Raw genomic sequence first — 23,891 nt, 5'->3', positions numbered from 1 at the left:
ATACCAGAGTGATTATTATTAAGTTCCTAGCCTTTCTCTCTTTACCTTGTCTGTTCAGCCCGGGGCAGACGTCGCATTATTTGTTTTGCGGTATTCACAGGAAGCGCTTACTATCTGAGAAGCACCATTTTAAGCGCTGGGGTGGATACCAGCTAATCAGGTTGGACCCATTCCACGTCCCACCTGGGGCTCACAGTCTCAACCCCCATTCTACAGATGAGGTAACTGAGGCACAGAGCAGTGAAGTGCCCCCAAGGACACCCAGCAGACAAGAGGTGGAGACGGGATTAGAACCCAGGTCCTTCTGCCTCCCAACCCCGTGCTCTATCCACTAGGCCGGGCTGCTTCCCGGTCACCCAGAAGAGATGTCGCCATCCTTCTTTCTCTTTCATCTGAAAGTTGGGGCCATTCTTTCTAGCCACCCTTTCCCTTCCCTCCTCCCAATCCAAGATACCTCACTCCGGGAGCGATGGGGTAATACAAGACTCCTATTATCAATATTATTATATTAATAATCCAGAATGCGTTTTTAAAACCGTATCGTCGTGGAGATCCCGACGTTTGCCCTCAAACTTGTAATGCTTGCCAGCGCCCAGGTCTGCTGAAGCAATCAAATGCTGCTGTAACATCTCCAGACTCCGTGAAGCGGTCATAAAGTTTTGCCCATACTTCTGTCCCTGAAATGTGGTGAAAAGCCAGAGCCTCGTATAGATGCTTTAGTCGGTACGGTTAATGATTTTCTCTAAAAGCTGGTCTGGGAAGGTTCTTCCGAATCCACCCTCTTCTCCTATTGCACCCCAGCTCGCACTCTTAGTTCCTCCCCGAATCACCTCAGTGTGTCTCGTTCTTGACCCTCCTCTAACCCCAGGCTCCCGGCCTTCCTCCCGCCTGGAACTCTCTCTCCCACGTCAGATCTCCCGGGTGTCAGCTTCCCCCATCGTCTAAGCCCTTCTGAAACCCAACCTGTGGGAGACTTTTCTCCATTAGCTCGTTGTGGGCAGGGAGCCTTGCTACCAACTCTGTTGTATTGGACCCTCCCAAGCATTTAGTTCAGTCCCGTGCACACAGGAAGCGCTCGGTAAAGACCACTGATGACGATGAATTATTCTGCACCCTCACATTTAGGCATTCTCAACCATCACTGGACTATTTAAGCGCTTCTTTCCCCCCACCTCGGGAAATTTTGTGTCCGACTGCCCCCATACTAAGCTCCTTGAGGACGGGATTCCTGCTTTCTACCACTATGGGACTCTTCCAAGCTCTTAGAAAGTGTTCCACACTCAGCAGGCACTCTCTAAATGGTACTGATTCGCTCAGGCTCTTTATTAAGCGCTTACTCTGCGCCAAAACTGTGCTAAGGGCTGCGGGGTGACTGAAGACTGACAGATTGGAAAAAAGTCTCCGTCCCCGTTGGAGCTAACAGTCTAAGAGGTGGAGAGAAGCAGGTATTTATTCCCACTGTATTTTCTCACTTTTAGTCGACTGGTTAGGATCTTTCCGGCAACAGAGAGCAGATAACCTCCCCCTCTCTTTTAGGGCAACTTTCCCGCCTTTCTCCTTTAAGACTGTGAGGATGATGGCATTTTTGCAATCCCTGGCATTTCTGTATTCATTCATTCAGTAGTATGTATTGAGCGCTTATTATGTGCAGAGCACTGTACCAAGCTCTGGGAATGTACAGTTCGGCAACAGATAGAGACAATCCCTGCCCCATGACGGGCTCACAGTCTAATCGGGGGAGACAGACAAAAACAAGACAACATAATCACGATAAATAGAATCAAGAGGGTGTACACCTCATTAACAAAATAGGGTAATAAAAATATATACAAATGAGCAGAGTGCTGAGGAGAGGGGGAGGAGCAGAGGGAAAGGGGGCTTAGCTGAGGGGAGGTGAAGGCGGGAAGGAGGAGCAGCAGAGGGCAGACGGGGAGCAGAGGGAAAAGGGGGCTCAGTGTGGGAAGGCCTCTCGGAGGAGGTGAGCTCTCAGTAGGGCTTTGAAGAGGGGAAGAGAGTTAGTTTGGCGGAGGTGAGGAGGGAGGGCGTTCCGGGACCGCGGGAGGACGTGGCCCGGGGGTCGACGGCGGGACGGGCGAGGACGGGGGACGGCGAGGAGGCGGGCGGCGGAGGAGCGGAGCGTGCGGGGTGGGCGGTGGAAAGAGAGAAGGGAGGAGAGGTAGGAAGGGGCAAGGTGACGGAGAGCCTCGAAGCCTAGAGTGAGGAGTTTTTGTTTGGAGCGGAGGTCGATAGGCAACCGCTGGAGTTGTTTAAGAAGGGGAGTGACACGCCCAGACCGTTTCTGCGGCAAGATGAGCCGGGCGGCGGAGTGAAGAATAGACCGGAGCGGGGAGAGACAGGAGGAAGGGAGATCAGAGAGGAGGCTGACACAATAATCCAGCCGGGATATTATGAGAGCACAATAATCCAGCCGGGATATTAGACTACAGACTTGGAGAAGCAGCATGGCTTAGTGGAAAGAGCCCGGGAGTCGGACGTCGTGGGTTCTAATCCCGGCTCCGCCACTTGTCAGCTGTGTGACTTTGGGCAGTCACGTCACTTCTCTGTGCCTCAGTTGCCTCATCTGTGTAAAATGGGGATGGAGACTGTGAGTCCCACGTGGGACAATCTAATTGCCCTTGTATCTACCCCAGCGCTTGGAACTGTGCTTGGCACAGAGTAAGCACTTAACAAATACCGTCATTCTTCTTAACGCTGTTCTGTAGTTACCTCATCTGTAAAATGCATATTTAAGACTGTGATCCCTCTGTGGGACAGGGACTGTGCCCCACGTGATTATATTCTATCTACCCCAGTGCTTAGCACAGTGCCTGACACATAGTAAGCGCTTCCTCGAGACTGTAAGCCCATTGCGGGGTCAGGAACGTGTCTGCCAACTCTGTCGTATTGTCCTCTCCCAAGCGCCTAGTACAGTGCTCTGCACACAGTAAGCACTCAAAAAATACCACTGATCGATGAATTGATTAACAGATGCCGTTAAAGCCATTTCATTCCTTCAGAGAGGCTTCTTCGGAAGATCATAGATGTCCTTGTTTTGTTCTGCGCTGTCTTGAATCTTTTAAGTCATGGGCCTTCATTCCCTATCACACGTGCTTCTTGTTTGCCTAGCAGTAAAAATGATTCCATTAAGATCAAAATTAGGGTTTGTAGTCTTCAAAACTGGCTCAATTTTGTAATGTTTTGCGTCTTCACTCTTCAGTTGGCTTGTGAGTGTATTTTTGATCAGTTTGGAGTTTTTTTAATGAAACTCTAAACATGTGTTTTCAAATCTAGATTACGATTAATTTTTTCCATCATTCACAAGGATAACTTGTCCTGTGTCATTTAACATTATTTCCTGGCAGGGGAAAAAGGGTGATGTGCAAGTGTTGACTGAGAATGGAACTGTTTATAAAGGGAGCCTCCCTCCTCTTCCAAACTAAACATCATTCACACATTCATTCATTCAGCCGTGTTTATTGAGCGCTTACTGTGTGCAGAGCACTGTACTAAGCGCTTGGGAAGTAAAATTCGGCAACACATCCCGTGCCAGGAGATTGCACAGAGTTTATATATTTATGCTCCGTTAATGTATTATAAATGAAGTTGTGGTTTGACCCGTAAATGAAAAATGCCCATTTGAGTTTTCTTCCAGCTCTGATGTTCTCCTGAAAGCCTTCTGGACAACTCAAGAGCCAGTGCAGAGAGATAGAAATCGCAACCTTAATAACCTGACCCATTTTCCACTCTTCCGGTTCTATTCTTTCAGTCGTCTTTATTGAGCGCTTACTGTGTGCAAAGCACTGTACTGAGCACTTGGGAGAATATCTGTTTCCGTTTTAACGCTGCCACTTGGTTGAAGACAGTTGGTTTTTGAGTTCTTCCCCCAACTGTTTGACCATTCTAACATCTGTCACCATGATATTTTTTTTTTCTGTTTCGAATTTTCTATTTATACTTCCTGCTTATATTGCCCCGCCATCTGGGTTATGGTAGAAATCCAAGTCTTCCTCTTGTCATGCTAACTTAATATGTAATTTACTCTATTGGCATTTGTCCATTTAATGGATTCATCTTCAACTTCCATTTTTCATCCGCCTTCCCTTGGATCAAATAGATCCGTCCTCTGAAAGCGTGGTAAATGCTCAATGTTTAACTAAAAATAAATGTTTCTTTCCTAAAAGGAGTCATGTTCTGTAACAGAGGCTTTTGTTTTGTTTATGATCTGGTTCATCTTTCCTTTTTCCACTTTTCTCGGTTTGCCTCGAGGATCCGAATCCTTAGATGAAGGGACTAAGTCTGTGGTGAGGTGTTCCGATTCTCTTCAGTAGTTCATTAATCACCAGACTGTGAGCTCGCCCTGTGGACCGTTAGCTCGCCATGGGCCGGGACTGTCACTCTCTGTTGCTGCACTGTACTTTTCCGAGCGCTTAGTTCAGAGCGCTGCACGCCGTAAGCGCGTAATAAATACGATTGAATGAATCAGTGTATCGTCGTATCAGTACCCAGTCTCCCCTTGGTCAGAACCCATCGTTTCCCTCCAATTATTGACCAAGAGGGGGTGCTAGCCGATCGATTATATATCAATTAGAATATCAATTATAGCTCTTCTGAATTGCCTTCAGTTTATTAGCGCCTATATTAAAGCAGAAGGAGCCCGTCCGTGTGGACGATCAACACAAGTAGCGTCAGTCTTCCGCGTGCCAGGAAAGCTCAACAGTTTGACCTTTCTGATCGTGGACGTTTCGCTTTGCGCCGTGATGCTGTGGGCAGGGAATGTGTGTTTCTTGTCATATTGGACTTTCCCAAGTGCTCAGCGCAGTGATCTGCACGCAGTAAGCGCTCAATAAATACGAGCGATTGAATGAATGCTTGAAAACCCAGCGGGCGTGACGATCACCTCTGCAGCTGCATCGCAGACCTCCTCGAGACTTTCCTCATTTCCATGCCCGTTACCGTTTTTCAGGCGTATAGTCAATATCGAGAACATAATGACGGTGGTATTTGTGAAGCGCTCACTATCTGTCAAGCACCGTTCTAAGCGCCGGGGTAGACTGTCGGGTTGGATCCAGTCCCCGTCCCACACGGGGCTCACAGTCTACATCCCCATTCTACAGATGAGGCAACTGAGGTGCAGAGAAGTGAGGGGACATGCCCCAGATCGCTCAGCGGACAAGGGGTGGAGCCAGGATTAGAACCCAGGTCCTTCTGACTGCCAGGCCTGGATTCTAGCCGCTAGGCCAGGCTGCTTCCCATATGAACGAGGTGCTCCTTTTCTTTCCTTTCTTGGCTCCTCTTTTGCCCGTTACGTCTGAATGTCCCTAACAGCCCTGGCATACCAAGCGTTTAGTACAGTGCTCTGCACACAGTAGACGCTTAGTAAATACCATGTTGAATGAATAGTAGTGCTCGGTATCAGTCCGTGACGACTGGGAACTCACGTCTAGATGTTGTTTCTTGCAGTGTTTTCCTTTTTTAATGGTATTAAGTGCATGCTACGTGCCAGGCACTCTGCTAAGCGCTGAGGTAGACGCTCACCAGGTTGGACACATTCAACGTCCCACTTGGGGCTCACAGTCTTCATCCCCACTTTACAGATGAGGGGACTGAGGCAGTGAAGTGACTTTCCCATGGTCACCCAGCAGACAAGTGGCAGAGCCAGGATTAGAACCCAGCTCCTTCTGGCTCCCAGGCTCTTAATTAATTATGGAATTTATTAAGGACTTACTATGCGCCAGGCACTGTACTAAGCACTGGGGTAGATACAAGCAAATCTGGTTGGACACGGTCTCAATCCCCGTTTTCCAGATGGAGGTAACTGAGGCCCAGAGAAGTGACGTGACTGGCGCAAGGTCACGCAATAGACACGTGGCGGAGCCTGCATTAGAACCCATGACCTTCTGACTCCCAGGCCCGGGCTCCATCCACAGCGCCGTGCTGCTTCTCTTCTTAGCAGTCGGCCACGCTGCTTCGCATAAGACTGTTCTGCGGCGTCTTTCACGTGCAAGTCCCAGGCTAGTACAGTTCATTCATTCAGTCGTATTTATTGAGCGCTTACTGTGTGCAGAGCACTGTACTAACCGCTTGGAAAGTACAATTCGGCACCAAAGAGAGACGATCCCTACCCAAAGGCTTCATTCTCTGTCTGAAACAAGGCCCAGAGACCCATCTGCCACCGCCCCTTGGCCTTCCCGTCCCACTCCACCACGTTCCTTTCCATGATTCAGACGCCTTCTCCACTTCTCATCGGTTGAACCTCCGGGAGCATAAATCTAGAGCCTCTCAGTGATGTTCTCCTCACCCCCTCGCTCTCGCCTATCACTCTAGGCAACGCTTACAGATCCTCGAGTCTCAATCCGAATCAAACCAAAGCACCGTTATTTTGTAGACAAATGTTTAGGCTAGATGCCTTCCTCGGGATTCACCCTGAATTTAACCAAAATATTTATAGGATTTTGGCTCCCTAGTTTTCTTCTTTCTATTAACAAATAATTAGTTACTTGAGATTCCACCTATGTGTAGCCGCTCCCGGATCTAGTCGTCGTAGAGTTTACCTCGGCGATGACAGAAAGCTAAACTTCCATGAAACGGGTTGAAATATTCAGTGTTTAAAAATCCAAACGAATACACTTAGCTTTAAACTGAGTTCAACCTTAATTTATAAAGACACGTGACTTAGGCCAGTGTTTCCTGACTGCTAACAGTGAGGCACATCTGCTGTAAAGAATGAAAACTTGAGATTTATTTATTTTATTTTTTTAGTGTTTCTGTCTTTAAAGCTGTCTTTTTTCTTTTTCATTGTCTGATGCGGGATGAAAGCTAAAGGAGGATGTCTTCTTCATGTAAGTGAGCGCAGTCCTCTCAGGTCCTGAAGAGTGCACTAAACTGGACGCTAGAAGTTTGTTGAAGTAATTTATTATCATTGAATGACTTTAGTTAGGAGGAGAACTGAGTTGGTGTGTTTTTTTTTGTTGTTGTTCTTTAGCTAGAAAAGTGCAAGAAAGGAAAATGTAGTGTAACTTTAAAAATAGTACTAAAATAATAAATTGTTCAACCAACCTTGTTTTAATTTACAGTTGAACCAAGGACTTTGTTCCATGCTTAGAGAACAGATGTCTTGATCTTCCTAAATTGTAGAATTTGGAAGCCATTCTTATTACATTGCGCTTGAGGGATCTTAAAAATAAAACTCCTGATGTTAGGGTAGAATCCGAATTTGACCGACGCGTACTCGTTAAAAGGCTCCGCAAGTAATGGACCCGGAAAATGCTCTCGAAGACTGTTTTTTCCAAAGTTTTGCATGACAGAGTATTTGGAGTAGCAAATAAGCCCATTCAGTGCTACTGTAGAAGAAATGGTACGTTCTTCGCAGTGCTTAGTGGAACACTTTGAAGATCTGTTTGACTGTTGCGGTCTGGGATGCCGAAAGCAACTCACCGATCAGGTAGACGTATGTTGCAAGTCAATCGCGATTCTTGGGTATAAAAAGGTCCAAATGAGGATTGAAAACTATTGGGGTTGAATTTTAAGGGTTTTTTGGGGTAATAATAGTCCATTTCCCGTAATCCTCTGCAGTTACAGTCAAGAAAAAGAAAATCGGGTTATGTATGATTTAACAAAAGGAGAATTAGTGTCCATCAATAAAATCTTCACCGGTATTGAGTGCCTTCTTTGTGCAGAATAATGCAAGAGATGCATGGAAAACCTAAGGCAAAATCCTGTCTCTCGAGTAGCGTGCGGTTTAATAGGAGAGAAGGTAGCTAAGCTAAGAGAGGGTAGGTAAGAGAATAGATGTCGATAACAATACAGGTAGAAAAAAAATCAAGAGCAATTAGGTAAATTCATGAGCAGCGAGGCGATTGATGAGCTGGGACACCTAGGTAGGTGGGGATTAATCAGAGGGATGCTTCTGGGGTGGGTTTTTAACTTGGTTTTGGTGGAGAAGAGGAACGTGATTGGGAAAAACCAAGAAAAAATGGTGTTGTAGCAGTAGATCTGAAAGAGGAGCTGAAAGCAAGGGACTTGTCAGGTTTGCTTGGAAGGAGTGAAAAATACTGAGTGCAGTAGGAGAATCAATCAATCGTATTTGTTGAGTGCTTAATGTGAACAGAGCTCTGTACTAAACACTTTTGAGAGTAGAGTGTAACAGAGTTGGTAGACGCATTCCCTGCCCACAACGAGTTTCCAGTCTAGAGGGGAAGACAGACATTCATAAAAGTAAATAAATTATGGATATAAATAAATTAGGGGGGGAATGAGAGCGGTGCAGAAGGGAGTGGGAAAAGAGGAAATGAGGGCTTAGTCAGGGAAGGCCTCTTGGAGGAGATGTGCCTTTAGTAAGGCTTTGAAGGTGGAGAGAGTAATTAGCGGCTATGAAGGGGAAGGGCGAGGGTGAAGGTGGACAATGAGAGACGAGATCGAGGTTCAGTAAGTAGGTTGGCATCAGAGAAGCGAAGTGTGTGGGCTGGGTTGTAGTCGGAGATCAGGGAGGTAAGGTGGGAGGGGGCAAGGTGATGGAGAGCTTTAAAGCGGATGGTAAGGGGTTTCTGTTCGATGCGGAGATGGATGGGCAACCACTGGAGGTTCTTGGGGAAACACGTCCTGAACGTTTTGGTAGAAAAACGATCCGGGCAGCAGAGTGAAGTGTGCACTGGAGTGGGGAGAGACAGGAGGCAGGGAGGTCAGCGAGAAGGCCGATACAGTAGTCCAGGCGGTATAGGATTAGTGATTGGATATACGTGGTAGCAATTGGGATAGAGAGGAATGGACGGATTTTAGCAATATTGTGAAGGTGGAACCGACAGGATTTAGTGATGGGTTGAATGACGGAGTAGAGTCAAGGAGAACACCCAGGTTATGGGCTAGAGGTACAAGGAAGGATGGTGATGCTATCTACAGTTTTGGAAAAATCGGGGAGAACTGGGTTTAAGTGGGAAGATAGGGAATTATACTTTAGATATGATAAATTTCAGCTGATGGAGAGACCATCCAAGTAAAGATGTCTCGAAGGTAGGAAATGCGAAGAGGGAGAGAAAGAAGGGCTGGAGATGTAGATTTAGGAATCGTTTGCATAGAGTTAGTAGTTGAAGCCATGGAAATGAATGACTTCTCCGAGGGACTGGGTATAGATGGAGAAAAGAAGGTGACCTAGAACTGAGCCTTGAGGGACCCCCACAGTTAGAGGAGGGGTGGCTGAAGAGAAGCCCCCGAAAGAGACCGAGAAGGGGCGGCCAGAGAGGAGGAGAGAACCAGGAGAGGACGGGTGTCAGTGATTCAGAGGGTGGATAATGTTTCCAGGGTGGTCCACAGTGTCGAAAGCAGCTGAGAGGTCGAGGAGGATTAGCGTGGAGTAGAGGCCTTTGGATTTGGCAAGAAGGAGATCGTTTGTGACCTTTGAGAAGCCAGTTTCTGTGGAGTGAAGAGGAGAGAAACCAAATGGGAGGGGGGCTAGGAGAGAATTGGAGGAGAGGAATTTGAGACAGACGGTGTAGACAACTTGCTCAAGGGGTTTGGATAGGTCACATAACTTCTCTGGGCCTCAGTTACCTCATCTGTAAAATAATTATGGGGTTTGTTAAGCACTTATGTTCATTCATTCATTAGTATTTATTGAGCACTTACTATATGCAGAGCACTGTACTAAGCGCTTGGAATGGACAAATAGGTAACAGAGACAGTCCCTGCCCTTTGACGGGTTTACGGTCTAATCGAGGGAGATGGACAGACAAGAACAATAGCAATACACTGTTCTGAGCACTGGGGTAGATATAAGGTATCGGGTTGGATATAGTCCCTGTCCCGCACGGGTCTCACAGTCTAAGTAGGAGGGAGTATATTTTAATCCTCATTTGAAAGATGAAGGGATTGAGGCACAGAGAAGTTAAATGACATGCCCAAAGTCACGTGGCCGACCTGTAGCGGGGTTGGGATTAGAACCCAGCTCCTCTTATTCCCATGCCCGTGCTCTTTCCGTTAGGCCACGCTGCTCTGTAGAAATGGGGTTTCAACACCTCTTCTCCCTCCTACGTTGTGAGCCCCATGTGGGACAGGGACTGTGTCCAACCTAACACGTATCTACCCTTGGGTTTAGACCAGTACTTGATACACAGTAATCCCTTAACAAAAATTAGGAGTTTCTGCTTGTGGAGAGGTTTTTAAAGAGGGGGAAGACGTACAGAGCGACTTTCTAGAGAGTACGGTAGAGCAGTATAACGGTCACATTCCCTGCCCACAACGAGCTTACAGTCTAGATGGGGGAGGGGGGACAGACTTTAATATAAATAAATTACAGGTTTGTACATAAAATTTGTGGTGGTGGGGGGGGAGAATTAAGGGAGAAAGTCAGGACAACGCAGAAGAGAGTGGGAAAGAGGAAAGGAGGGTTAGTCATGGAAGGCCTCCAAGAAGAGACATGCCTTCAATGAGGTATTGGTGATATATATTATTTATATTAGTGAATATATTATGTATTAGTGATTATAATATATCCGGCCTAGTGTGTGTTTTCGTGAACATAAACTAGACAGTCTAAATGAAAATACAAGTCACAGAATGTGACTATAAAAGAGTAGGAATTAGGAACCCAGAGAGTACTGAGATTACTAGAGGTAATAATATTCTTGACAGTGGGCTCCGAGAAATTCAGTGTAAAATTCATGATCCGGTTTCACTGGGCAGTAAATTGTCACAACACTGCAAGATTAAGAAATGAGCATGTGGAAATAATGAAGATGTTATCTTAATGTAATCACTGTAAAATAAACAGTGCTGCAACTTCTCCACTTTTCAGCATTAATGTAAGAGAAAGTTTGAAAAGGATTCTTGCACAGCCCTGGTTTTCTTAACATATTCTCCGGCTCAATAAAGATGTAGATTAGAAGCATAATGGATGATATCTGGCCATTCCTCTGAAAACCCGGATCTTCTCAGTTTAACTTTTGGTTTATACTGTCCTCGACCCAGAGCCTTGGTAGTCTCTTCCTCTCAAGTCATTTTATTCCTTCAGCCAAAAAGGAGTAATACCACATTTGTTTTGTATTCTCTGAAATTATTAGGGATCGGGACATCGTTAAGGATTATCGATTGGGCAAGGGGAAAGATCTTTCCCTCTATCTCCTCGTATTTTGATCTGTGAAAGAGGGTGCCGTCTGTTCGTTTTGCAGAGATTTCATAAAGAATCAGTACGACCTCGTGGTCATCTGAAACACTAGCAGTCTTCTCCTGTCTCCACGTCGGTGAGATCAGTGGCTCCCGTTAGGCAGCGAACTTGTGGAAAGAGCCCGGGCCGGGGAAGTCAGAGGACCTGGGTTCTAATGCGGGCTCCGCCGCCGACCTGCCGTGTGACCCTATGCAAGCCACTTCGCTTCCCTGGGCCTCAGTTCCCTCATTTGCTAAATGGCGATTCAGTTCCTGTTCATTCAGTCGTATTTATTGAGCTCCTACTATGTGCAGAGCACTGTACTAAGCGCTTATAATAATGTTGGTATTTGTTAAGCGCTTACTTTGTGCAGAGCACTGCTCTAAGCGCTGGGGCAGATACAGGGTCATCAGGTTGTCCCACGTGAGGCTCACAGATAATCCCCATTTTACAGATGAGGGAACTGAGACACAGAGAAGTTAAGTGACTCGCCCACAGTCACACAGCTGACAAGTGGCAGAGCCGGCAGTCGAACCCATGACCTCTGATTCCGAAGCCCACGCTCTTTTCACTGAGCCACATTGCTTTTCTCCCTCCTACTTCGACTGCGAGCCTCGTGTGGGACCTGATGATCTTGGATCTACCCCAATGGCTCAGTACCGTATCTGGCAAATAGTAAAGGCTTAAGAGTAATAATAATAACGGTTGATAAGAATAATCTTGAATGTCCAATTGTAGCTCCAAGGAAGCACAGCACTGACCCTTTGGAAGTGGGAAGGCAAAGAAAGGCTTTTCTTTCCTTTTGTTCTCTCCTAATGTTCTGGCTGAAACAGGAGTATCTCTTGATCTCCTAAATTGCAGTTCCCACAGGGCAGCTCCAGGCAATAGATGAGAGGCCTGACTTCTCAAATATTTAAAATCAGGTTCAGAGCAATCAATCTATGAGCCGTATTCGCTGAGAACTTACTATGTGTAGTGCTCGGGAGTGTACAATACAGCAGACTCATTAGACATGATATAATAATAATGTTGGTATTTGTTAAACGCTTACTATGTGCCGAGCACTGTTCTAAGCGCTGGGGTAGACACAGGGGAATCAGGTTGTCCCACGTGGGGCTCACAGTCTTAATCCCCATTTTACAGATGAGGGAACTGAGGCCCAGAGAAGTTAAGTGACTCGCCCACAGTCACACAGCCGACAAGTGGCGGAGCTGGGATTCGAACTCATGAGCCCTGACTCCAAAGCCCATGCCCTTCCCACTGAGCCACGCTGCTTCTCTGCCCCCAGGGAGCTTACAGTGAACCGAGGAATCAGTCAGTGCTACATAACTTCTCGGTGCCTCAGTTACCTCATCTGTGAAATGGGGATTAAGACTGTGAGCCCCACGTGGGACAACCTGATTCCCCTCTGTCTACCCCAGCGCTTAGAACAGTGCTCGGCACAAAGTAAGCGCTTAACAAATACCTACATTATTATTATTATTACTGAGTGCTTACGGTGTGCAGAACATTGTAGCGATGTTACGGAGGCAAGAGGAGATGCAAGATTGTAGAGGAGGTCAGGGTTGGAGATGGAGATTTGGGAATCTTCTGCATTGAGACGGTAGTTGAAGCCGTGGGAGGGGATGGAGATGGAGAATAGAAGGGGATGATATCTGGCCATTCCTCTGAAAACCCGGATTTTCTCAGTTTAACTTTTGGTTTATACTGTCCTCGGCCCAGAGCCTTGGCAGTCTCTTCCTCTCCGGTCATTTTGTTCCTCTCAAGTCATTTTGTTTTGGTAGGCCCAGGGAAGCGAAGTGGCTTGCGCAGGGTCACACAGCAGGTCGACGGCGGAGCCCGCATTAGGAACCCAGGTCCTCTGACTTCCCCGGCCCGGGCTCTTTCCACAAGTTCACTGCCTAACGGGAGCCACTGATCTCACCAGAACTGAGCCTCGAAAAACTCCTACAGTTAGGGGGGGAGACAGAGGAGGAGTCTGTACAAGTGACTCAAAAGAAAGCGTCAGGGAGGTAGAAGGAGAACCGGGAGAGGATGGTTACGGTCAAGCCGAGGCTAGGTGATACTTCCCGGAGACGGGGGTGATCCACGGTGTCAGAGGAAGCCGAGCAGTTAAGGAGGAATCGAATGGAGTAGTGACCGCTGGATTTGCCAAGGAGGAGATCGTTGCGGACTTTAAAGAGGGGTAAAGGGGGGCAGGAGCCAGGTCAAGGAGGGAGCTGGAGGAGAAGAAACCAAGTTAGTGAATATAGAAAATTCCCCCCAGGAGGTCCTTTTTATTGCTTTTAAGTGCTTTCTAGGTATTAGGAATATTCCAAGCTCTGGGGTAGACTCTGAAGATGGGGAGAGCCTTTTTTAAAATTATTATTGATTTGGCGAGTAAGTGCCAATTATTGAAGATTTTTGTGAAGTGGGAAGATGTATGAGAAATGAGTCATTTGTCCAGTCACTTAGGAAAATAATCCAGACGGCAGTGAAGTTTGTGGTGGAGAGGGGATTGATTCCCAGAGGTTGATGAGTTCCTGCTAATTGCTACTGACCCATGGAATGAACCCGTGGCATGAATTTGTAAAATGACATTTAAAAAGTAAAACATACTAACGTGCCCACTCAGTGTTAGGTTATGATCTGTGAGCTGTTTGTTGCATACTAAAATGTGCTCGTTTCTGAAAAAGTGAACTGCTCAGTCCGTGGCATAGCTTCAAAGTTTTGCTGATTTTAAAATGATCGCTGATGTTAATAATATTCACTACCGTTGTAATTATTATTACGGTATTTGTTGAGCGCTCACCTTTCTAGGCCCTGGGGTAGTTGGCAAGGTAATCCGGTTAGACACAATGCCAGTCCCACATGGGGTACGTAGTCCGTCGGAGAGAGGGGAACTTAATCCCCATTTTACGGATGAGGTGACTGTGGCACAGAGAAGTGAAGCGACTTGCCCGAAGTCACAGAGCAGACAAGTGGCAGAGCCAGTATTAGAACCCAGGTCCCCCGCCTCTCGGTTCCCACTAGTCCACGCCGCTTCCCATGCCGAAAAGAATACAAGTCGACATAGTTTATTCATCCAGTTCTATTTATTGAGTGCTTACTGTGTGCAGAGCACTGTACTAAGCGCTTGGGAGAGCACAGTATAACCCCTCTACCCAGTTTAGGGTTGATCTTTGAAATAAATCTGCTCGACGTGTCTCCCTTTTGAAGAAGGCAAACTTAAAACTTCAATTTAAAAGAGCTCGTGAACCCTGCTAGGGATGAGGGATTATGTCTAATACTCCCCCATGTTTCCTTTCCCAATGCTTAGTACAGCGCTTCCCACACAAGAAATGCTTAATAAATACCATCGTTACTAAAGCCGAGGTTTACGAGACCACGTGTTACGCTTTGCTTCGTATTGGTGACTCTGTGTATGAAATACTGTGCCGCTCGTCGTGTCAAAATCCCTCTAGACGGTAAACTCCTTGTGGGCGGGCGAGGAACGTGTCTATCACCTCTGTCCTGTCGTTCCGTTGTACGCTCCCAAGCTCTTAGTACGGCGCTCCACACGGTAAGCGCTCAGGGGGTACAACGGGAGGATAGATGGGGCCCGTTTTCCTTAATATCTGAATGGTATTCCTACTCATTTTAGACTCGCGGAGGTGATGGGAAGCCTTAAACGTCACTTCCGTAATTAAGATGGATTAAGGCGTAACCAGACCTGGTCCGCCTCTGTTTCGGAATCCCTCCGAGCGAGGCCATTTTGTCCCCCCGGCCCATCCCGAGTCCCCCGTCAGAGGTTTGCCCCGCCAAGAATATACTTGGGATTTTTTCCCACTGACGCCATCATTTAGGGATCAGAGTTCCCAAATGGTCGCCGCCGCGGCTTTGTATTTTCCGCCCGTTCGTGACAGACCGGCTTCTGTCCATTGACACAGAGCGTCCAGTCCATGCCACCGGCGGTCCCTCTGTGACCGGCGGCCGGGAGGCCAACATAAAGTGCAGCCTGTTGTGAACGGCGGAGCGAGAGGGTGCCAGCGACGCAGCAGACAGAACTAATGGGGAGAGAAAGAGGGGTTTTGTGCCTTCATCTCCCCCTCTCTCCATTTTTTTACAAGACGGATATTGTTAAAGTAACTTGTTTATGTAAGATCTGTCTGCCCCTATTTTCTCGTGGCATGAATCATTTTTTCACTCGAAGTCTCGCTCGGCAGGTCGCTGACCACTTCCACATGGCTGCTGGCGGAAGACCAAGCTCGAGACACGCAACTCATCACGGTGGATGAAAAATTGGTAAGAGTCTTCTACTACCCACGGCTTCGATTCCGCCTTCGGGGTTACCGCTCCACAATGAGCATTCAGTATGGCATTCCGGGCTCGGCGGAGAAGGCCGGATAACTGCGCATTTTCAGATTGCTTGCTCATATAAAATGGAACGAGATGCAAGGAGATGATTCGTACGTGAAAGCTCTTATAGTCTCTCTCTCACACACACATACACACGTATTAAATGAGAAATTGAGAATGACGAAGGGCCCCCTGTTTATCGAGGAGTTTATTCTGTGGTCGTACTGCAAGTAGGAACTCTCTTATTTTGGTTACGCGTAATTCTATTTTGGAACTCCCCACTTCCTCGACTATTGAATTAAATCGAAAGATTTGCCAGTTGTGTCTAAAAGCATGACAAGCCTTTCCTCTTTCTGAGGCACTCCATTTTAAAATGCCACCCGGAGTTCTTGCTCCTCTCCACTTCATTTCTTCATACGCATGAGAGAGGAGATGACAACTCGAAACAAACGCACACCCCATTTTCCTGTTAATCAGTAGCAGGTTAGAATTTTGGCAAAGGTTTTTGCTTTTTTTCCCGTAAAATTGTGCAGATTTGCATCCAAAACTTCCGGTGGGAAAGCGTCGTAGCGGAAGCGTCTTTTTGGTTGCGTTTGTAAGTGTCCGCCTGAAGAGTAAGTTGATTTTTTTCTTCACTGTTCCAACACCTGTTGCCCTAGAATCTTCTTCTGCGTAGACGTGAAAAATACCCGAAGTTGTTAAAACCGACGGACTGCACTCTGTGTACGTTATCATCAGCAGCAGCAGCATTATTATCATATTTTATCATCGTGGTATGTTAGTGCTTACTATGTGCCAAGCACTGTTGTAGATCCCAGATAATTAGGTCAGACACAGTCCCTACCCCACATGGAGCTCACAGTCTTAAGTAGGAAGAAAAAGAGGCATTGGGAAAGGCACAGAGAAGTTAAGTGACTTGCCCGAGATCACACGGCAGGCTCGTTTCTTCAAAATTAACTTCAGCCGCTTTATTAAATATTCCCTCTACTCAGAAGTCTGTCCAGTGGAAGTATGCCCCTTATCTCTAAAAGCTTTTCTTGAAGTGGTAAGGAGACAGTGCACGAAATGTAATTTCTAGAATTTTTCAAAGTATTTACATTTTTTTTTTTTAATTCAGAAGTCAAGCAGGAGGGAGCCAGGTCAGCATTTCTATGCCAGCGTTCAGAAAAACCCTCAGTATATGGCAGCCACTGGTACTGACTCAATAAGTCACACTCAAGTCTGTGTCAGATTCCAACGATGGGCAATATTTTATCCTTTCTCTACTTTGTCATTGTACTTCAGAGCATTAGTATCCGATAATCTAGGATCCAGTGTTTATCCCTTGGCCGATCCAAAAGCACTAATTTATATTGGGCCATTTTTTCCCCTTGATTTTCTGTCGTATTATACTGGGGGTGGGGGGTTGGGTCAGCTTTGCCATCTTTAGATCATACTGTTATTTATGTAGTCTAAATGCCGCATTAATAGGACATTTAGTTTGCATTCCGTTTAGTGGAAGTGGAGCGGGAGAGTTCTAAGTTGGAGTCCAACTGGGATAATAATGTTGGTATTTGTTAAGCGCTTACTATGTGCAGAGCACTGTTCTAAGGGCTGGGGTAGATACAGAGTCATCAGGATGTCCCACGTGAGGCTCACAGTTAATCCCCATTTTACAGATGAGGTAACTGAGGCACAGAGAAGTTAAGTGACTTGTCCACAGTCACACAGCTGACAAGGGGCAAAGCTGGGAATTCAGAAGATCTGCCTACTACCTATCTTTTGCTTTTGACTAGCTGGTGGCTTCAGAGAAATTAACTTATTTGCTGAAACCTGAATTGAAAAATAGGGGTCACATTATGTATCCCCTACCAGTTTCACATATATATTGGGAAGTTAAGTCGATGTGTGCGTGGACACGAGCAAACCCATTCATGGGGCTTCAGTCCTTATACCATGCAGTGAACTCATCATTACTTTATTCAGTTCTATTTACTGAGCGCTGATTGTGCGCCAAGCACTGTACTGAGTGCTTGGGAAAGCACAATACAACAACCAACAGACACATTCTCTGCCCACAGCGAGCTCGATCTAAAACTGAACATGTACGGGTCAGGGTGATTTGGGGGGTGTTTGATTTAAGGAAGCTAATCTCCCTATATGATGATGATGGTATTTGTGAAGCGCTTACTACGTGCCAAGCACTGTCCTATACGCACCATCAGGTGAATGCACTTCCATTTTAATAGAGAGAATACGTCCTTAATAGACCCCGTGCCACGGAAAGTTCACGTTTCTGGTTCACGTGCCTCGACCGATGCCTTGCGCGAGCTCGCCACAGTCCCTTCAGCCGTGTGATGTCATGCCCAAGAAGGTGTACTTTGTCAGGAGAAGGTTCCCTAATTCCAAAACGCATAAGGAAATCATTCAGTATGGAAGAATCGTGTGGCCTAATGGATGGCACGCGGGCCTGGAAGTCAGAAGGACCTGGGTCCTACTTCCAGCTTCTGCAACTGGTCTGCTGTGTGACCCTGGGCAAGTCACTTCACTTCTCTTTGCCTCTGTTCCGCCATCTATAAAATGGGGTTTAAGACTGGGAGCCTCTTGTGGGACATGGACCGGGTTTGAATTTACTCCAGCACTCAGTACGGTGCCTGGCGCAGAGTAATCGCTTAAATACCATTAAAAAAAAAATTGGGTGTCCTAAAATTTCACAAGGCTACTCTGCCGTCTTAGTTTTGAAACCCACACCCAATGGTTTAAAAAAATTATTATTAAATTATAACCAAATCTGTAATATTGTACTTTCCCAAGCACCCAGTACCGCATTCTGCACACAGTGAGCTCTCGATAAATACGATTGATTGATTGATTGATTGATTGGTCGATCACGAGAAGCAGCGTGCCCTAGTGGATAGAGCACGGACCTGGGAGTCAGAAGGACTTGAGTTCTAATTCGGGCTCCGCCACATGTCAGCTGGGTGATCTTGGGCAAGTCACTTAACCTCTCTGAGCCTCAGTCATCTCATCTGTAAAAGGGGGATTAGTGCTGTGAGTCCCATGTGGGACAGGGACTGTGTTCAACCTTGAGAGCTTGTATCTACCCTAGCGTTGAGAATAGTGCCTGACACACAGTAAGCATTTAACAAAAACCATCATCATCATAATTATGATAATAATTATAGTCTTAAGTGCTTACTGTGAGCCGGGCACTGCTCTAAATGTTGAATAGTGGTATTTGTTAAGGGCTCACTATGTGCCAGGCCACTATACTAAGCGCTGGGGTGGATATAAGCAAATCGGGTTGGACACAGTCCCTGTTCCACGCGGGGCTCGCCATCTCTATCCCCATTTTTCAGATGAGGTAACTGAAGCCCAGAGAAGCGACTTGCCCAAGGTCACGCAGCAGACAAGTGACCGAGCCGGGATTAGAACCCGGGGCCTTCTGACTCCGAGGCCCGGCTCTAGCCATTTGACTCCGCTCATAGATGCACGTGCATAGAGCAGGGGCTTTGGCCCAGAGACACATCGCGGCGATCGGAACCACACCATTCACGTTTCGGTGCTTCATCCGCCTTGGGAACCCTAAATTACCATTCGTGACGGCTTTTAAAATCTTATCCAGGGCCGATTGTCCAGATGGCGAACCTAGGCGAGTCCATGCCATAAAATTTCATAGGGGTAGAAAGAGACTATCAAAGTTACTGAAAATAATCTTCCTTCCCCCCGCCTTCATCTTTTTCTTCTGAAGTATTTCTTGAAATATAAAAATTCCAGAGAGTAGGAAATCGTGGATAGCACTACGAAATAATTAGTATACATTTGTCTTCAATCTGAATACGTCTTCAGTTGGCAAATGGCCAGATTCAGACTGTGCCTTTTAGAATCCTGTCAAAAGTGAGATCACAGAAATCAAAGACAAAGCAGATTTTGTAAAGTTGTCGAATTATAGATACAAGTTAATCAGGTCGGCTGGATGTAGAGGAATTAACTCTACATCCAGCCGATCTGAATAACTTGTATCTACCCCAGTGCTTAGGACAATACTTGACACATAATAAGTGCTTAACAAATGCCTTAATAATAATAATAATGTAATTTCTCTTACAGATAATTCAGACAGTGAAAAATTAGAGGGAAGTCATAGGTAATCATGTAGTAGAAGAAACCTGAAATTAAGGCATTATTTAAAATACCCTGTAAAACATTATGTGTGTAGCTTTGTCCTTTATGTATTTTCTTAGTAAATAATGGTTGTAAGAACGCTTAACAGATTCAGCGACTGTTTGCTAAGAAAAATCCGGGATAATAGAACTTTATGTAGAATGGGACATTTGAAAGTAGCTTTTCAAATATTATCGGAAGCATAGTTACAGTAGAATACCAAATCTAGATCAGCATTCTGAAAAATATCCCAAATGATGAAAATGATTTCATTTTATTTCAGGTACACTTTATTACATTGTCGAAGAATCACTTGCATGAATCTGAAAATTGATCAATATGTGTTCATCAGATTGAGGGTAATGTGGAATTGAAAATTCAGAAAAATCCGCATAGATTTATGTGTTTTGATTTGTAAGTTCCCCAGTGCCCCGGGTATTGAGTTCACGGGTCCCTGGTTTTTTATAAATTTTCAGTTGATATGGAAGAAAAAGAGGAAACAAGCCTGTGTAACATCTAGGAATCTGGTAGTGTTGGCCTGTAAAGTGAATTCCTACCAACTCCATCCTTTTACACTATTTCAGGATCAGGAGCATTATGATAAAGTCAGGGCTTCTAGGATCAAGCAATCAATGCGTGCTTCCTGTGTGCAGAGCACTGTACTAAGCGCTTAGGAGAGTACAACAGAACAGATTCGTTAAACGTTCCCTGCACGTAAGGAGGTTACAGTCTAGAGGGGAAGACAGATACTAATATGGATAAATAATGTTGGTATTTGTTAAGCACTTACTATGTGCAGAGCACTGTTCTAAGCGCCGGGGTAGATACAGGGTAATCAGGTCGTTCCCCCGTGAGGCTCACAGTTAATCCCCATTTTACAGATGAGGTAACTGAGGCACAGAGATGTTAAGTGACTTGCCCACAGTCACACAGCCGACAAGTGGCGGAGCAGGGAGTCGAACCCATGACCTCTGACTCCGAAGCCCAGGCTCTTTCCACTGAGCCACGCTGCTTCTCTATTAGAAGAAACTGCTTGTGAGCTCATGCATCTGATGTAATGATAACAATAAGGATGGTATTTAGGAAGTGCTTACTGAGCTAAGCACTGGGGCAGACATAATTGGAATGAACCCAGTCCCTGACTGACACGGGGCTCACACTACAAGAGGGAATGAGAGTAGGTATTTTATCCTCATTTTATAAATGGATTATGGCTATGTACGGAAGTGCTGTGGAAATATTTGACTAATGATTAGCCCCAGAGTGGATCGAGCATGATATAATTTCCAAGTTTCACAGAACAATAATAATAATAATTACGGTTTTCGTTGAGCGCTCACTATGTGTCGGGCACAGAAGACTTCTTCGTTTCAGTTCATGTGGTTTCTTTGGGTTTCACTTGAACTCCCAGGTTGGAACGCATGTGCAACGGCCCAACTTGAAGAATTTGACTTCTGGGTTATGGGTAGAAATCATTGGAAGCCAATAATTCATTTATCTATTCATTTTTAAGGTGTTTGTAAAGTGCTTTCTGTGTGCCAGGCACCGTACTAAGCGCTGGGTTTAGATACGGGCTAATCAGATGGGAGCTCACCGTCTTAGTCCCCATTTTGCAGAGGAGATGACCGAGGCTCAGGGCAGTTAAATGACTTGCCCAAGGGGACACAGCAGACAAAGGGCAGAGCTGGGATTAGGATCCATGTCCATCTGACTCCCAGGTCTGGGCTCTTTCCACTAGGCCGTGCTGCTTTGTTGCGGTTCCGCCCGGAACTATAACTTATTCATGATTTTGCCAAAAGATCCCCAGTTCTCGAGGAGTTGAATTTATTTTGGGTAAGAAAACACTGAGTTGAGCAGATGTAAACTTTGGAATTTGACATGAAAAGTATGTTCGGACTGTAATCTCTTGTGGGTGGGAAGAAATAACATACACTTGTTTTCATCACTCTTAGCTACTGTTTTAAACTATGTCAGTGACTTTTGAAGGGTGGCAATTTGGGAGATGTTTATGAAGGAATCAAATCTGAAGAAATGGGGTTGGGAAAATAATACTAGCTTTCAGACAAAGCCCCTTCTTTTTAATCTGTGTTAATAGACGATGATGAAATGGACATTGAAATCCCCAAGCTTCAATAAAAGTATTTATTCCAGCCCTTCTCCGCTAATCTTTCTAACCAGAGATCGTAGCAGGTAGCAAAATTCACAGATTTTTTGAGAATTCTCAATGGAGTCTCACCCTCACTCCTTGCCCTGGCCTAACCTATGATGGAAATTCTAAGAGGTAATAAATTAGCCAGGATTCAGGCAAGAGTTGAAAGTGAAGCAGCGTGGCCTAACGGATAGAGCACCGGCCTGAAATAAAAACTCAGAGGGTACCGGGTTCTAATCCCACCTCCGCCACTTGTCTGCGGTGTGACCTTGAGCTAGTCACTTCACTGCTGTGTGCCTCGGTTACCTGGTGTGTGTCAAACCTGAGTAGCGTGGCCCTACCGGAGCACTTAGTACATTGCCTGGCACAGAAGAAAGACTCAAGTACCTTTTTTTCTTTTAAAAAAAAAAAAGCAGTGGGGATTTCGAGAATGAGATTAGAGGGCCAAAAAAGTTACTTTTGGGAAGTGGGGAGTGAAAGGAAACTGTTTATCGCTTTGACTCTGTTCGTATTTGAATTGCAAGGATCCCAAAAGTCCACACACCCAGATGTTAAAGAATGGTTCCAAATTAAAAGCAAGCATGTTTTGATAACGGTCCATAAACGAGTTGTAAACAAACTTAGTGAAAATAAGTTTTAAAAAAAAAGGACGCGCACAAGTGAAAAAATGCCTAACCCCCTTCTTCGTGAGTTAGATCATATAGTCGTACCTAATCCACGGGTGTGAGTCTGCACTAATTTAAATTGTAGATGAGAAAATTAGGGTTTCTCCTACATTCCAAGATATTATCTTCCTAAGAGAGACGCCAAATTTGAAATGGCATCAAATCCAGGTTCGTAGCAAATGGGCATAGTTAGTAATTGTTCCAATACCAGATGTTATTTCTGGCTTTAATCAGTGCTGTTCCTCACTTTAAAATGCAGAATCACCCAAAAGTTATTTGTTTGTTTTTTTCCCCTCTTCTCAATTCTTCTGTTGCACTCTCTTAAGCACTTAGTATGGTGCTGTGCTCACAGTAAGTGCTCACTCAGTAGCATCGGTTGATTCTAAAAAGCAAACGGAAGTCTCCAGCCAAATTAAAATTAATTTACCTCAGTTGCTTAGGAGTTTAATAGATTGAGGCGATATTAATAGCCTAGGCGAAAGTAAGCCACCTGTTTGACTGGCAAAAGAAGTTGATTTTCTACTTTTTGTATGGCGAGGCTTATGTTTAATAGCTTTATCCTTCCATCCTCTTTCTCAAATAGGAAAATACGGTGTAGCCACCCTCCGTCCATTTTACGGCAAAAAGGACTTTGCTCTGTTTCAGTGTGTGACTGATATTAAGACAGAATTGTCAAGAATGAAGTAAAATGAACATATACACTGGTTTTCCACAAACACATGAACACGTGGATGGGGTTAGATGTCCACGTTCTTAAAATATCCACTTTTCCCCCCACGCTAAGTGAACTCTTGTCCTTGCCTTTATTAGAAATGGTATCTTTGCTTTCTTTCTACACTTACTGTGTGTAAATCTTTTGTGTTTTCCATTCGCAAATCTCATGACCTTTAAAAAGAGAATAAACCAGCAATAGCCAGTCTTTTAAGGACATGTGAATTGACAAAGTTTTTTGCTGTACAACAAGTACTGTATCTCCAAATCCATGCAACCATTCAAGTTATGCTTTTAAGGAGCTGTTTGTTTGGTTCCTGGTACTTGGAAATGGTGAAGATTTTGCTTTTGTGTGTTATTTGGAGGTTTAACAGTTTTTGGTGTCTCTCTTCTCCTCCACCCATGTTTATTCCCCATTTGTTTGGTGAAACCGAATCCCCACATCCTGATGCCCTTTTATCACCTAGATTCTGAGAGTATTTAAATTGGAGATAACTTTAAAAAGAAAAGAATTAGAAACGTCGAAGTTACAGAGATGTGTGTTTGATGATTTGCCCTTTTAATTCCCTGTCATTTTTAGGCTTGTGTCCTTGTGTGTTGCCTAACGGTTAGATTATTTGTTACTTTTAACCATCTCCTTATTAACCTTTTAATTCAAAGGATGATTTACAAAAATTTTGCAAATACTCCCAAGTTAAATTCCTCTATTTCACCTGAGACACCTTACCAATAGCTCTCCGGATTTTTTTCAAGCGGTATTGAAATAACGGTG

The 23,891-nt window shown here is 45.3% G+C and overlaps 1 protein-coding gene across 3 annotated transcripts in view; it reads left to right on the top strand.

Annotated features, from left to right (window-relative positions):
* NDUFS4 (NADH:ubiquinone oxidoreductase subunit S4) overlaps positions 1–23,891 on the top strand; it is a 74,709-nt gene that overhangs the window by 16,165 nt on the left and 34,653 nt on the right. For 2 of the 3 annotated variants that reach the window (XM_029072435.2, XM_029072386.2), the window contains exon 2: positions 15,319–15,397. In XM_029072435.2, the coding sequence (XP_028928268.1) occupies positions 15,319–15,397 (79 nt within the window). Of the gene's footprint in view, positions 1–15,318; positions 15,398–19,877; positions 19,954–23,891 lie in introns of all 3 variants that reach the window. The other variant, XM_029072514.2, reaches the window with a different exon arrangement.

The sequence above is a fragment of the Ornithorhynchus anatinus genome, chromosome 1 (genome assembly GCF_004115215.2).
Source record: "Ornithorhynchus anatinus isolate Pmale09 chromosome 1, mOrnAna1.pri.v4, whole genome shotgun sequence".
Taxonomy (NCBI): Eukaryota; Metazoa; Chordata; class Mammalia; order Monotremata; family Ornithorhynchidae; genus Ornithorhynchus; species Ornithorhynchus anatinus.
The sequence above is the reverse complement of the archived record's forward strand: the minus strand, read 5'-3'. Positions and strand labels throughout refer to the sequence as shown.